Source organism: Stomoxys calcitrans, chromosome 5 (genome assembly GCF_963082655.1).
Source record: "Stomoxys calcitrans chromosome 5, idStoCalc2.1, whole genome shotgun sequence".
In the NCBI taxonomy this organism is placed as follows: domain Eukaryota; kingdom Metazoa; phylum Arthropoda; class Insecta; order Diptera; family Muscidae; genus Stomoxys; species Stomoxys calcitrans.
Window position 1 is genome coordinate 11600187 of NC_081556.1, and position 15348 is coordinate 11615534.

A 15348-nucleotide genomic window follows, 5' to 3' on the forward strand; every position below is an offset into this window, starting at 1 on the left:
TTCTTTTTTCGCTTTAGATATTCGAGATGTAAAACCACGTACGCATTGCAAAAGCCCCGGCCGGTAACTGACTTGCATAAAAATTTTTCATATTTTGGAGAGAGAGAGAGAGAGAGGGAGATAAGGAATTAAAGTAAGAGAGCGATTAACTTGTTTGCATGGTTGAACTTCGTATAGTAATTTTTAAGCTAAACTATCAATGACGTTGAATGAATGTTTGAGCTGCACATCTTTATTGAGAGCAAAAATGGATTTGGTTTTCTAGTCGGCCATGTAGTAAACGACAATTTATTTTTTGGGTTTAAATTTATTTCAAATTGATTCCATAAAATCAAATGTAGGTATTTTTGTTTTTGTTTAGTGTTTATTTTTGTTTTATATGTTACATATTTTGCAAACAGCTGATTATGACATTAATTGATTTGAGATTGTATGTGTATTGTTGGGTGGTGTTGGTGTGGGACAAGTGATTCATTTAATAATTGTTGTTGTTGATCGTTGACATTTCAAAAATTTGCATTTATTCCTATTTAAAGTTAATTTTAAAGAGGGATTTCGCGTTTTTTTTTTCTTTTCTTGCCAATTTAACTGTTGGTTTGTGTATTTTATTGTTATTGTTGTTGTTATTCTATTTTATTCATACTAGGAAGGGACTTTGTTTTAAAAATTGCATAGTTACACAAAACTTAATTTTGCTTTTAAATCATATTATAGGCAGGCAAATAATCATTTTAAATTAAATATACACTAATAGTCATACATATCTACATATACATATATAATATAGTATATAAAAACGGATTTTACATTTATAATCATCGTCGCACATAAATATAGAGAGAGTAACAAAATGAAATTTGTTTTTGTTTTCCGTTTCTTTTTCCTATGACCTTTGTTTTGAACTAAAAAAAGTGTGAATGGGAAAAGGTGAAAAATTGTTTTTTTTTTAGAAAATTTCCTATGGAAAATTTTTATAGAAAATTTTGGTTCGAGCTTGGTTAATGTGGTAATTGTATCATAGATGCGTTTTCGCAATTAAATACGATTTAAATACAACATACCAACGCACGGCCCATAAAGGCATCACACCTAATATGGTTGAAAAGTCTTCTAACCAAAGACGAAACGCGTCCCATAGTGGTTGGTGTGTGTTGCTACCTTTGGCTTTCCTTTTCCATTTGCATCTTCGATCATTCAGCTCGTCTCGAAAGAGAAACAAACAAAAATTGTAAAATTTAATGATCTCGCCCTAACAGGCAAAAAAGACTTGAAAAATTGAAAATTTTCTAGAATTTTATAGAAAATTGTTCATAGAATATTTTTATAGAAAAATTTCTATAGAAAATTTTTATAGAAAAATTTCTTGGAAAATTTTCCATAGAAAATTTTCTATAAAAAAATTTCCATAGAAAATTTTCTATAAAAAATTTTCCATAGAAAATTTTCTATAAAAAGTTTCCATAGAAAATTTTCTATGGAAAATTTTTATAGAAAATGTTCTATAAAAAATTTTCCATAGAAATTTTTCTATAAAAATTTTCTATAAAAATATTCTATGGACAATTTTTATAGGAAATTTGCTTTGGAAATATTTTATAGAAATTTTTCTATTTTAAACACAAAAAAGAGTTTGATTTAAATGAGTTTTGAGGAAAAGAAATGCCAGTTTCTCAGACATATTTGGACACGTATCACATCTTTGGTAGACGCGTTTCGATAATTGGTTAAGATTAACTCATCGGTAACATAGTGAACCATATCCATGAGTTTGACTGTCCAAGAGTTGTCTGAGAAACTGACAATTTATTTTCTTCCAAACTCACTACAAACAAGCTCCACTGAGGAACACTAAGTTATGAATAGGAAATTTTCTATAGACATTTCTCCATAAAAATTTTCTTTAGAAATTTCTGTATAAAAATTTTCTTTAGAAAATTTTCCACAGAAAAAATTGTTTAAAAAATTTTTATATGGAAAAATTACAATCAATTTTCACCTTTTCGTTTTCCTATTTTATTTGAGTTTCTACTTTAATTGCGGAATTTGAATTTTGAATGAGTGACTTTTTGTTCAACTTCTTTTTTTATTTAAAATATTCGTTTTTGTTTTAATCTCGTATTTTTTTCATTCATTTTTTTTATAATATTGTTATTATATTCATTTTTTCATAGTTTTTATCACAGATGGCTCAAGATTTTCAAAATAGTTCTTCATACTAGGCAAATAAATCCTAAATAAAAAAATTGTCCACTGAAAATCTTTAATTATTTGTTGATTTTGTTTTTGTTTTTTTTTTTTGTTTTCATAATAAATAGAAGAAAAAATACCATTTTAAATTACAATGTTTTTGTTTCAAGATTTTTTCAAATTTGTTGGGTTTTGCTATTCAACATTCTTTTTGTTTTCTTATTTGGTTTATCGAATATCTTTCATTAAAATCACATTGAATTTATTTAACCTAAATGTTTTTTAATGATTTTTCTTGTATTTTTATTATTTTATAACTATACATAATTTGTATTTTTTTTTTTTGTAATAGGTCTTGGGTGTTTCTTTTTTATGTATAATATGTAAAACACATTAATTTATTTTTGTGGCTTATTATTTTATTTTTTAGTTTTTAAACATTAATAATTTTATTTACCTCAGTTACAATATTTTCATATCATTTTTATATAAAAAAAAACAAATTAAAACAATTAGTTAAACTTGTTGGAAAAAAATAGTTTTATGTCTACCATATATTAATTTATTTTTTTTTTTTTAATAATCAAGTCTGTTTCAATTCGTTTTTCATGGTTTTATGTCTTGTTTGTTTTCTTTAATAAAATCACCAGTTTAATAACGCCTTGGCATACTACATGGGGCCTGTGTTATTTTAATACTTGCTGTGTTTTATTTTAGCAATATAAAGGTCAAATCGAGATTAATCGGTTGTTATTATCTGTTATCGCATGACTTCGATATCTTTTCAATACTACTTTGCACTGCAGTTCTATCCAGAACCATTGACTTGCACTGAATAGTACTAAAATAAAACACACCACCTATAGCACACAAGGCAAAGTAAGTGTTATCGCTTGATATCGATAACCATACACTGCAACAATGCAATGCAACTGACATGCACAGACCCAATCTTTCTCCCTTTAACTTTTTATATGCATTCTCGACATAGAGAATGACAATATCGTAAAGAGAGTAATATTTCCTCTATATATTCTCTTGCTGTCAGGGTTTTACAGAATGTTTATGTTTGGTAACATCAATTTTCATGTGTTGTTACTATGGAAAATATTAAGGAACCTTTCCACTTACTAATTATTCATATTCTTAAAGAGATGATGTCATAAAGCTGATGATGAGGCCGCTGTTTGTTGTGTTTGGCTCGTTGTTTCTTCTGTGGCTGCATTATTGTTGTTGTTGTTGTTGCTTATGGCAGCTGCAAAACTAGCATTTAACGTATTATGCAGTGTGGCATGTTTGTTATCCGTCTCTGTAACAATAAAAGGAAATAAAATAATTCATTTTGTACAAGTATTAGAATTTACGAAAGTCTGGCCTTGCCGTCAGGTGACGGCTCAAAACTAGGGTAGAAAACAAAGTTGGACACAGACGAAAATCCAGTGGAAATTAAGATCGACATGAGTAAACAACTTTATATAAGACAACCAATGCGGCTAAGAAGAATAAATAGAAGATAGAAGCAGTGCACACTAAAGGTGGGTATCAAGTTTAGATTTCACAGTGAAATTCCATTAAAAAAAATTGTGAAAAAAAGTGAATACATTTTCACTTGCGATACTAAGTTCTTCACTGAGTGGAAATTTCACATTTCTTAAAAGAGGGGCGACAGTGTAAAAAAAAGGTATTTTCGTTACATCTTCGTTCATTGGCTTTTAAATAAATTACAATTGTTGCCAAATATAGCTCTTCAACTTTTACTATTTGCCATAACACTAAACAAACAACACAATTTACCAAAATAAAGTTGGTGGTAAAACATATGATGGGGTTGCCAAATAGCTTTTTGATTTGAATATCAATTTTTTGAGGTCAAGATAAGAATTCAGGGTAGATTTCATTGAACTTCTACAATTAGTGAAACAAATCGAGATAGAAGTTTAACCTACCGCAAATGTCATCTATTTAGTTGGAGGCCTAAAGCCATATTGTATGGTACAATAGTCCGCACATGAGCACAATGCTGTTGGGAGCATAGACTCTTGATAGAGTAAATGTCCCATTCGACTCTTTACAAAGCTACTAGTTGCAACGAATAGAAATAAACGAGAAAATTTGAGCAACCGGATAATTGTGTGATATGGCTGACCTTTCGAAAGCCTTTGATAGCGTAAGAGACATAAGGTCTCTCCTACACCACGGTTTGGCCCAGCGGGACATGGGCTAATATGAGTGGCAGTCAAGAGTGACTGAGGTCGTAGTGCTTTTTGCCGGGGTAAGTGGGTGGACCTCATATGTGCGGTTGTTGTTGTAGCTACATTTGCATGTGGACGTGATGATCATCGTCAAGCTCTAATAAGAGAACAAGCTCGTTCCGATCTATACGACCGATCGCCGCGGGAACCATCATGTTTAAAGGCGCCAATAACTCGCCTTGTAATATCGAGCATCATAGGCACTCATTCGCCCGGTCTCTCACAGAGACTCTTCACTCGATACCGCAGATTGTCCGCGACTGCAGTTGCAGCTACTCCGTATGGAACATTTCACTATCACCCAGCTAAGCTTCTCATGATAACGAAGAACACCAAACAGATTGGAGCTTAAATTTACAGCCTTTGAGTTGTCCTGTGCTGGGCTAACATATGGTAGTTGTAGATCGTTATTGATGTCTCGGAGTTAATTCTAAGCAACATGTATAAGAAGGTCACCGTGGCACAGAGGTAAGCATGTTTGCCTATGACGCTAAACGCCTAGGTTTGAATCGTAGCGAGAACTTTAGTAAAATAAGACATCTTGAATTCACCCTCACTTATGGTGGTCAAAATTCTTGGGTATTAAGCCGTGTAATATTTCTCTACAAGGTTAGGTTGAAAAGAGGGTGCAGATATTAATCCGCCCATGCCACTATGGACATACACCTAAGCCAGTAATCGGCTTGTTGTGCGCTCCAAAGTCTCATCATCTTCCCCGCATGCCCTACACATGCTATCACTTGCCGCAACGATTTTACATAAGTGAGTTCGTAGTCCTATGTGTCCCGTTATGATACCAATAGCTATACTGACCTTCTTTTTACTTCCTTTCATTAATGGCCTCGTCTTCTCACGATCTGGATCCCCCCATAGAATTTTCGCTGTCCTACCGACCGTTTCGCTGTTCCACAATGTTGCATGCGCATTCATCGCCCACTCCTTTAACTCGGACTGCGTCGACCCGAAAGGCTTCGGGTTAACCAAGTTTATTGACGGCAGTCCTTTGGCCTTCACCGCCAAATCGTAGCCGGGATCTCCGTCTGCAGGACCGTATTATGGTCAGGCAGTCTAAAACAGATTTCAGTCCCTGGTTTCTCAATGTAGACTACCAGGCCAACTCCTTCCTCTTCCAGATGGCAATACTAGGGTTCCGTCAATCCAAGACTGTGCCGATGGCAGCAGTGCCTCGCACTCGACTTCAAGTTTCATCTCAGGTATCCGATCAGAAATCTCTTTCCTTCCTTCCAGGTTTCCTATCGTCGCCTCGATTATACCGCGATTGTATGAGCTGCTCCCATCCTCAATCCATTCTCCCATCGCCTTAAGTCTCATAGCCGCAGTGGCTGCCTCACACTTAATCTGTGTGTCAATGAGACGGATATCTAGAATAGTCTCCGCCTATGCCAAGACAACATGTTCTCTGAACCTGTTGTAAGGTCCTATCTTGCACTAAGTGGTGACACTCTGACACTATAATTTTATTTGCCATTCACAATAGAGGGATTTCTGCTGGTGGCCTCAATTATTTGTGAAAAACATATGGCAATCCTGACCAAAAATATTCTACTTAAGCCTGGACTGGTGATTTGTCAAGAACTTCGTTGTCCTGCATAGATTTTCATTTTCATTGCACTGCAATGTATAGTATTCAATTAAACCAAATCTTTTATTTGGTTGTTTATAACCTTACACGAGTCGGTCTCTGTTATCAAAGTAAGCAGCTAAACAACATCTCACCAAAGGTAGGCGACAATAAAATACCTTTTGCAAAAAATTTGAGTTTCTTTTTATTTATCTCTTCCCTTCGTAGGTCAAAGACAGTAATTTGGTACATTGGTCGTTAAGATTTATAGTAGATTTCTGCCCTCTGATTTATGCGTCTTTACGTAGAATCTCTGGTCACCTAAGTAAGTCAGGATTCACTCAACAAGGTTAAGCCAAGCGATCGGCCGACATACAATTTTTTTTGAATTTTCTTAATGACGAAAATTGTTTACGTTTTTCCTACTTACTTGCGTTTGATCGTATTCAAAGTTAAATTTAAAATTATTAAATGCACAAAATTGAAAAATTTCAAGACGTATTTGGAAAATATGTGGAATAATAAGAAAAAATAATGCGTGGATGTGCAATATAAATATGTTTACTGAAATTTGTTAACATTCACAATAGCCAGATTTTGACAATCTTAATGATGTTCATGGGACCTATCCACTTTATGTTTTTGTAAGTGATTTAACCTTCTATTAGTGAATCCTGTTAGTAAGTAATGCTGTTGTTGCTCCGATTACTCCAAGTCTAGTGCTAGATATATACTAATTCCCTTTGGCAAGCAAATGCTCAACTAGCCACATACGGTCTGTAGGCCACTTTGAGTCTAAACAACCTGAGAGAAAGGACATTGATTGTGGCTCCACGTTGGGCGCCATAAAATTTATATATATATTAGAACACCCCCAATTACCACTATTGGGATGATAGGAATATGGTATATAGAGTCGAGCGTCAAACTGTCGGAGAACACCGAGGCGCAGAGGTTAAAATGTCAGTCTATGACGGCCAACGTCTGGGGTGGAATCCTGGCGTGACCATCAGAAAAACTTTTCAGCTTTGGTTTTTACTTTCTTAAGTTGGTAACATTTGTTAGGTACTATGCCATGCAAATAGATGTCACACTACGGCACGCCGTTCGGATTAGGCTATAAAAGGAGGCCCCTTATCATTAAGGTTAAACTCGTATCGGACTACATTCATGGATATGTGAGAAATTTGCGGTACTGCTGTTCCTTAGTGCAATGTTAATGGGCAAAATTTTATTTTGCGTCGTAATAGGTTTGCAAAAACGCAAACCCAACAGCCAAATCACCTTCTAGAGACAACATTTGGATTGAACAAGTTTTTTGTACCCTTTGCAGATCATACATAAAAAATCAAAAATTTTCAACTAAAAACAATAAAAACAAAATCAAGTTTTTGATAAGCATATAGGGTGTGTTTTTATTCTAAAAGATAGATCGATCATTCCCTTCTTACAACATGAAAATGAACAAAAAAAATTATGTATATAGAAATGAAAACAGAAATAATAATAATAATAATAATAAAATAAAATAAAAAGTGTTTGTCTACAAGTAGTTTGGGTTCATTCTTATACAAAATAATCATAAACATTACAATATTAATGATAATAATAATTATGTGTTATGTACTCGTATATGTATGTTTATATATGTATATAATATAATAGAAATAGTGCATTAGAAAATAGAAGAAGAAGAAGATGTGGAAAAAAATCGTACATAAACTAAAATTCATAATTTTTTTTTTTAAATTTAAATTTAAAATTTTATTTAAATTAGGCCATGAAACTTAAAAAGAAAACAAATTACAATGGAGTTGAACAAAAAATAATAATAAAAAAGAGAAACATTTCATTGTTGATATCCATCTTAGTTATATTAGCTATAATCATCATTATCATCAAATGACAAAATCAATTGTTTATACGTATAAAGATTGGTGCAAATGTGGGTGTGTATGTATGCAGTATGTCCATTTTTCAGTTTGAGTGTGTGTGTGTATGTGTGATACATTGCTATTATCTTTTTTTTAATAATAAAATATAGATACAAGTTGGTTTTTTAGACAGTTGCTGGTTTTTGTTTTTTTAAAACTAATTATAACAAAACAAAAAGTTACTAAATAACTAAAGAGAAAAAGGAAACGGAAACAGAGAAATTTGTTATTAAATTACATGATCATCGTTAATGGGGTAAAGGCGAAATTTGTGTTTGCTGTTGTTTAGTGGGGCAAATTCGTTTCAATTCCATGTAGTCTTGGGCTGAGGGAGGATAAGTTGTAAATGTTTAAGAAAGTAGTAAAGCTCTAAGGACACTATTATTAGAGAAGGTTTGTATGCATGTGGTTCCTAAAGTGCTGGCATTAACAACATTAAGAACGACACTGACTCGTCTCAAAACCCGTATAAATACAAAACTAAAAGTTTAAATTATTGTTATATGTTTGTATAAGTGTGTGTGTGTGTGTGTGTGTGTGTGTGTGTGTGTGAAGGAGTCTCACGTACTAAGTACTCCTCTTAGTTTCCTGATGACTATTTGTTTTAAATCAATTGCTACCCAGCCATTGCTACTTTGTGAGGCCCTGCAGGCTCTCTGCCGTTAGCAGTGGTTCCCAAAACAAACTTTCTTTTTTTGTTTTTGCACAAGAGGTAGTTGGGTGGGTAAGATGCAGGGGGAAGGGACAATGACAGTGTTTGGGGTTTGGTTGTGGTTGTGGTTTGTTGGTATATACAATCAATCAATCACCTACTGCTCACCTCAGCTTGCACTGAGGTGGTGGTGGTGTTGGGCGTAGCACTGGACACAGCCTGCCCTTCATCAACGAAATTCGTTTGTGGCGAAGAGCCAGCAACATTGGTACTGCTACTCACCACTGGTGGTGAAGTTGTGCCACTGGTGGTCGACGTAACACCCGTGGTGGATACTACCTCAGGTGACAAAGAGGCGGCTTGAGTTGAGCGAGCATTTGTGGCTGAAGTGCTTATGGGCCCTGAGGTCCCTATAGGTTGGGGTGATGATTGTTGTCGTTGCTGATGTATGGTCATTTGTGATTTAGAATTGGTAGATTGTTGTTGTTGTTGCTGTTGATAGTCTGTCGTTTGCGTCTTAGTCGTTGTTACTGTTGTGGTTATAGTACTGGGATTGGGTAATGGTGTGGGTGGTGGTGGTGCATGCGCTAATGTAGGTGTTTTGGAATTTTTTCCCCCTTCCCCCATATGCAAAGGAGAAGCTGGCTGAGAGGAGATTTCATTTAGATTTGTTGTCTGTGACATTAATTGTTTTTGTTGTTGTTGTTGCTGCAATTCAGTAACACCATAGGAACCTATATGTTGTGATTGTTGTTGTTGTTGTGTTTGCTGTTGTTTACCTTGACCCGGTGGACTATTACCATGTTTGCTGCTACGCTGTTGACTATTCATAACCTGTTCAGCAGCGTTGCCAACCTCTTCACTGCCATCACCTTTGCCTGCCATTTGTTGACTTGTCGTCGTTGTGCTGGGCGATTGCGTTGGCTTCTTATCACCCAAATGTGAGTCTCCCATTGTGGTAGCCTTGGAGGATAGCTCCGAGCTGCCGCCGCCAGCGCCAATCTCTGGTCCCTCCTTGCCATTGTTATTATCATTATTGGCGGCTTCCATGCCCCCATTTGCCTCATTCGTTGGTATTTGTATGTTGCTGCTGCTGCTGGCCCTTACCGACTCCGAATTGCTAACCGTTGAGGGTGCATGATTGCTGGAATTCGAATTTGAACCGGTGAGATCCAATGTTGTGGGCTCATGGGTCGAGGTTGAGATGCCCGCATTCGTTGAGGGCTTATCCATGGCTGTGACCTGAGGCACTACATTGGCAATGTGATGACGCATTGCATGGGGACTGGGCGCCGTGCTTTTACTGCCATTCTGAGTATTCGTTGAAGACGACACAGGTGTAGTGCTGGAGCCAGCCATTTTGCCAGCCATTGAGGCTGCACTGAAGTTGGAGGGATTGACACCACCGGACAATGGTAAGAGGGGCAAGGTATGTGGTGATTGGCTTGAGGGCAAGCTGGCAGCCGCCGCTGCCGCATGCATGGCCGCCATATGGTTGGGATGGGAATAAAAAAGAGCCGCTGCCGACGCTGAATTACTCATGGAGGACATGTGTGTGGACAACGAAGAGGTGGGTTGGGCTATGCTCCCTGTTGATTGTATGGTGGGTGCCAGCGATGTTATGGTGTTCGCAGTCTCCGAAGGCCTCACCTGCATGCCCGCACTCGAGATGGCGATATTCAGGGCGTTGTGGGGCGAACCCGCCGAACCTGCTGTGGAGGTCAGTACTGATGATGTTGAGTGCGGTGGCAGTTGATGACTGGATGTAATTGCCGGATGGTGCGGTGACATATGCGAATGGCTCAAATTCATGCTATGATGGGCCAAGCCCAAGGCGGCCGCCGAAAATCCAGGATGGCCCAAACCTGCGGTACTAAGGCCAAAAGCAGCCTGCTGCAAATGATGTGGTATATTGGCATGCGACATTGAGGTGAGACCAGGTATACCCAAACCCGGCAGACCCATTGCCCCATGGGGACTTTGTCTTTGGTTAGCGGGGTGATAGGGTGACATGCCCGAAAGGCCATGCAGGCCACCGGGAGGAGCTCGCAAGCTCAGATTCAGATGGGGTATCATGGAACCCAATAGGTTGCGACTCAAGGGATTATACAAAGGATTTGAGTAGTGATGGGCCGAAGCCGAAAGCAGCTGCTGTCTTTCCCTTTCACGGGCTTCTCTCTCCTTTTCGCGCATCTCACGCTCGCGTGCCTCCTTTTCCTTTTGTTCCTTTTCTCGTTGTTCCTTCTCACGCTGTTCGCGTTCCCTTTGCTCCTTTTCACGTTGCTCACGTTCTCGTTGCTCCCTTAGCTCACGCTCCTTTTCACGTTGCAGCTCACGTTCACGTTCCTCTTCGAGGGCTAACGTTCGTGCACGACGCTCTTCATCGAGTTTGATGCGCTCATGCAAACTGGACCCCAAGCCCATAGTGGCGCCCGGTATCATCGAGTATAGATGGGAAGCGTATGGTGAAGCTATGGGTGGATATAAGGCGGCATGGGGATGGGAAGGATGGGTGGCAGCTCTAAGCAGTTGGAAACGCTGATCCAAGTACATTTGTTCGCTATAAGGCAGACTGGCAGGATTCAAGAAGGCACCTGCAAAAGGAAAACGATTATAGTAGAACAATTTTTGGCAATTATCCATTTGGGAAACTTACCTGGCGGCATGCCTGGTATGCCTGCAAAGTGCGTATATGCTTCCAGTGGAAAAGCTCCGGCCGGATGTATAAGTCTTTCATCGGATCGATAGGGCTGGAAACCACTACGAGCCAAGAGCTCGGGCTGCATGCTTGAACTCGGCTGTGAATTGAGACGTGCAATTTTCTCAGCCGGCTGTGGTGAGGGTGCTGATCGCTTTTTGGCAGACGTAGAACGTTCATCATTGTTGGAGGTGGGTGTCAGCGATGAGGAGCCCCCTATGCGTTCCGCAGCCAATGAGGTTCTATTGTTGGGATTACTATTGGAACTAATCGATACTGATGTATTCGAGGCACCCCCACTGGGCGCTGCAATACTGGGAGCCACCACATTGCGTTCATTGCGATCGCGTGATGAAACCTCCTCCTCCTCTTTAATATCAGCCTGTTTGGCAAGATTACGCAAAGCGGAGGCAAATGGTCCACGTGCCTGGGCGGCATTTTGATTGAGAGCGCCCGGTGGCACTCCGGCTAATTGTTGTTGAACCTGCACCGCAGCAGCCACCGCCTGTTGGTGGGCTTGATGCTGTTGTTGGGCCAAAGAAGGTGAATGGGCTCCCAGATGATTGGGAGGCAATTGATGGTTAATTATGCCAGGTGGTCCGCCGCCGGGATTTGTGGAGCCCGGTGGTGGTGCATTTATTGTTGAATTGCTAACCGCTACGCCACCACCAACAACTGCAGCACTGTTGGTGGTCGAAGGCGATTGTAGATGATGTGGTGAGGGTACGGCTGGTGCTGGACTTGTGGCCGGTCTCTTCTGAGCCGTCTTGGGTGGCACTGTAAATAGAATAAGAGGAGAAAACAATGAATTAAATGACTCTTTAACACGCAGATGGTGGTGGTGGTGGTGTTGGTGTCAACTACAGCTAAACTTTGTGAAACATAACCGATCCATCCAGTAATGCTTACAAATTTGCTTCGTGTGTATATTGACACATGTCTTAGCTTAACCACACACTTGCCATTAACCACCAATGGGGTAGTAACATGGGCATCAAGCAGCAGCTTACAAGACAATGCAAAGGCATAAACTTAAATAATCCTTATTGTTGGTCGTAAGTGTGGCTGTGGAAACAAAGCTTGGTAAACTGAAGCAAATGCCACTTTGCGCGTTGGGAAATCCTATCAAAAAACACAGTGGGCAGATCAAGTTGATATGAGGTAAAACAGATATGAAGTTTTGTCGTTGCGACCCTGTTTTTTTAAACACTGGAAAGTGGTTAAGCACAAACGTAAAACCCAAAGTAAGTATAGAGCAATTAAGATTTTTTCAAACCAATTTTGCTTAAAAATTTTTAATAAAATCTGCAAAACGTATTTGGCATTGCATTTCAACAAAAAAGAAATTGTCATGTGTATAGGTAGTTGAGAAATAATAGGTTTTTAACGGGACTGTGCCATTCACAATAGATGTGTTTCTATAGTTGGCCACACTAACGTTAAAAAAAAACTTGCAACGGCAATCCTAGAATAAAGGATAGGTTTAACTATCGTAACGTAACGTACATTTACAGTACGATATGGAAAACGTTTCAGCTGCTATTTTGCCATATTTATGTGTCATTCGAATTAACACCTTCATTGGCTTGATGCGTACAAACAGCTATCACTCCACAAAAACAATTCGTTCGAGTGACACAATTTTAGTCGATTTAGCTGTTATTGTTGTAGCCACACTGGCGTGTGGAGGTAGCGATCTTTGTCAAGCTTCTATAGGTAAGCAAGCTCGTTCCGGTTCATAGGGCCGATCGCCGCTACAACAAGATGGCGATTGGCTAATAAAAGGCGCTAATAACTCGTCTTGTCATATCGAGTATTATAGGCACTCAGTATTTGAGCCACAGCCAATGCCGCCTGGCCTCTCATTGAAGGCCGAAACAGAATCAGCGCATTGAGCTTTGCTTTTGAGCGTTGCGTTGCAAACATGCAACTTTGCACACAAATCCCAAACAAGCAACGCGGAAAAGTTAGAAAAAAATTAAAATTTTACGCTTAAAAGCGAACGACATTCTGTGCTGCCACACCGGAAGTAGTGTTCTTAGTAGTAAAAGTTGAAATATTTTAAATTTTGCGAGTTGATTTTTTTTACATTTGTTTGCAAAGTTGCAACGCGCTCATTCTGTTTAGGCCTTAAGACTGCACTCGATACTACTCTCCGTATGGAGCATTCCACTATCCGCAACCTATCGACGCACCAGGTAGTTTCCAGCTGAACTTCTCATGCTAACGATGAACACCACACAGATCAGGTCTCAAGGTTCCAGCCTGCGTCGTGCTCATAATTATCCCATGCCTCGAGGTTTAGATGTACAAGTTAGTTGTTTTATGGGTCGAATATGCATTGCAACACAACTAACTATACCTGCGTTGTCAGAAGATATAACTACTATGAAATTAAAATTTGTATTAAGTTGCAAATTTTGTCAGTTTGATTCAGTATCAATGTTTCAAACGTTCAACATCTAAATAAATTGTAAAAAAGTATGCAAATGTACAAAGAAAAGGAAATTTTGATAGCTAATTCGGCTGTTGGCAACGCAAATGTAGTTTAAATGCAATCCATAATTAAACTATTAGTTTCCTTGTTTTCAAAGAGAATTCCCAGGCACCGGGGACGAACTATTTTGGGTTCAACTGGTTGTCATTAGGAGGAACTTAATTAAGAGTACTTAATCCTCTACAAACTAAAAAGTAATTAGTACTGGATAGATAAGCCGTGAAGGCCAAAAATAAAATGCCAGTGCAATTCTTTTTTTTTGTCATGAAGTGGTAACTCCATTTGTCAACCTGTCAAAACAATATGAGGAAAAAAGTGCAAATATATGTAAAATTTATAACTAAAATTTGCAAAACATGTGTGGGCATAGTAGTCAAATAAAATTTATTAAGATTTGTGCAGGCAATTGTAAAAATAATTGGTTTTAATTTTATTTAACCATTCACAATAGAGGTATTTCTGCAAGTGGCCACACTTATTTGTAAAAAACATCATAGCAATCCTGACAACAGATGTTCTACATAAGCCTGCACTGACAATTTATCCAGAACTTCCTTGTGCTGGGTAGATGTTGGGATTCACTAATAGAAGGTAATGTCACGTGCGAAAATACAAACTTATTTTTTGTTTTAATTTAAGAACTTAGACCCCTGACATAAAATCGGAGCTGTAGACCAAAAAAATGGACTGTTCATCAACAAAAAAAAGGTTTTACTACAAAATTACTCCTTAACAATTTTTGAACGATTTCTAGCTATTTGTAAATTTACTGAATTTTGACGAAACAATTTTCCTCCAAAACATGACCTTGTGTGTTGAAAAAAATTGACACACTATTAACTCTGCTAGAATTCTTCTATGTAGAAATGCTATTTTTTTGATAATGACTACAATTTTTAATTTTTTTTCTTATTTTCTTTTGCCATCCCACTGTCTCAACCCCCCTTATAAACATAAACGAATCGATGTCTCATAGGGGTTTGCAATTCAACCATAAATAATTACTGCTGAATAACATGCAGTTCACTTTGGATAGATTTAACTTAGAATTCTCCTGCTGTGATGTGGTGGTTTACATGTAAACAACACTACACTTGGAGAAATACATTTGCTTTTAATAGTCAATTAAGAGCCGTATCGAGGGGATAATCCTCCGGTTAACATACAGTTTTAAGATTTTTGGAAGTTTTAAGATAATTTGCAAGATATGGCAACATTGAGCGTTAATCAGCAATATACGGCAAGGCGTTCGTTTTCCAATAAGAGATAAGGGAAGAGCGAAAAACATTTGGAGAGTTTCATATATGAGAGGTTACCGGAGGTTTTTTCCAGTGTTTTTTTGTTAGTTGATGAGTAAGCGAACACACCTAATATTACGCAGCAATGGGTAAAAAAAACAGCTGTATTTATCATAGACAGTGAAACCCCGTTTATACTGTTCTCGTCAGCAGATTTTATAAAGGGAAAACAGATGATTGAGCCATTAAATATGGATTTAAAGAGCAGTGTAAACGGGGTTTGAAAGAGAGTATATGAACCTTCGTAC

At 37.9% G+C, this 15348-nt stretch overlaps 1 protein-coding gene across 5 annotated transcripts in view; it reads right to left on the minus strand.

Annotated features, from left to right (window-relative positions):
• Positions 1-287: 287 nt before the first annotated feature.
• The window catches only part of LOC106082548 (uncharacterized), a 161146-nt gene continuing 146085 nt past the window's right edge, over positions 288-15348 (minus strand). For 3 of the 5 annotated variants that reach the window (XM_013245120.2, XM_013245121.2, XM_059369379.1), the window contains 2 exons: positions 11264-12082; positions 7566-11201 (listed from right to left, as the gene is read on the minus strand). In XM_013245120.2, the coding sequence (XP_013100574.2) occupies positions 8761-11201; positions 11264-12082 (3260 nt within the window). In that variant the 3' untranslated portion in view covers positions 7566-8760. Of the gene's footprint in view, positions 3497-7564; positions 11202-11263; positions 12083-15348 lie in introns of those variants that run through there. The other 2 variants (XM_059369378.1, XM_013245118.2) reach the window with 2 other exon arrangements.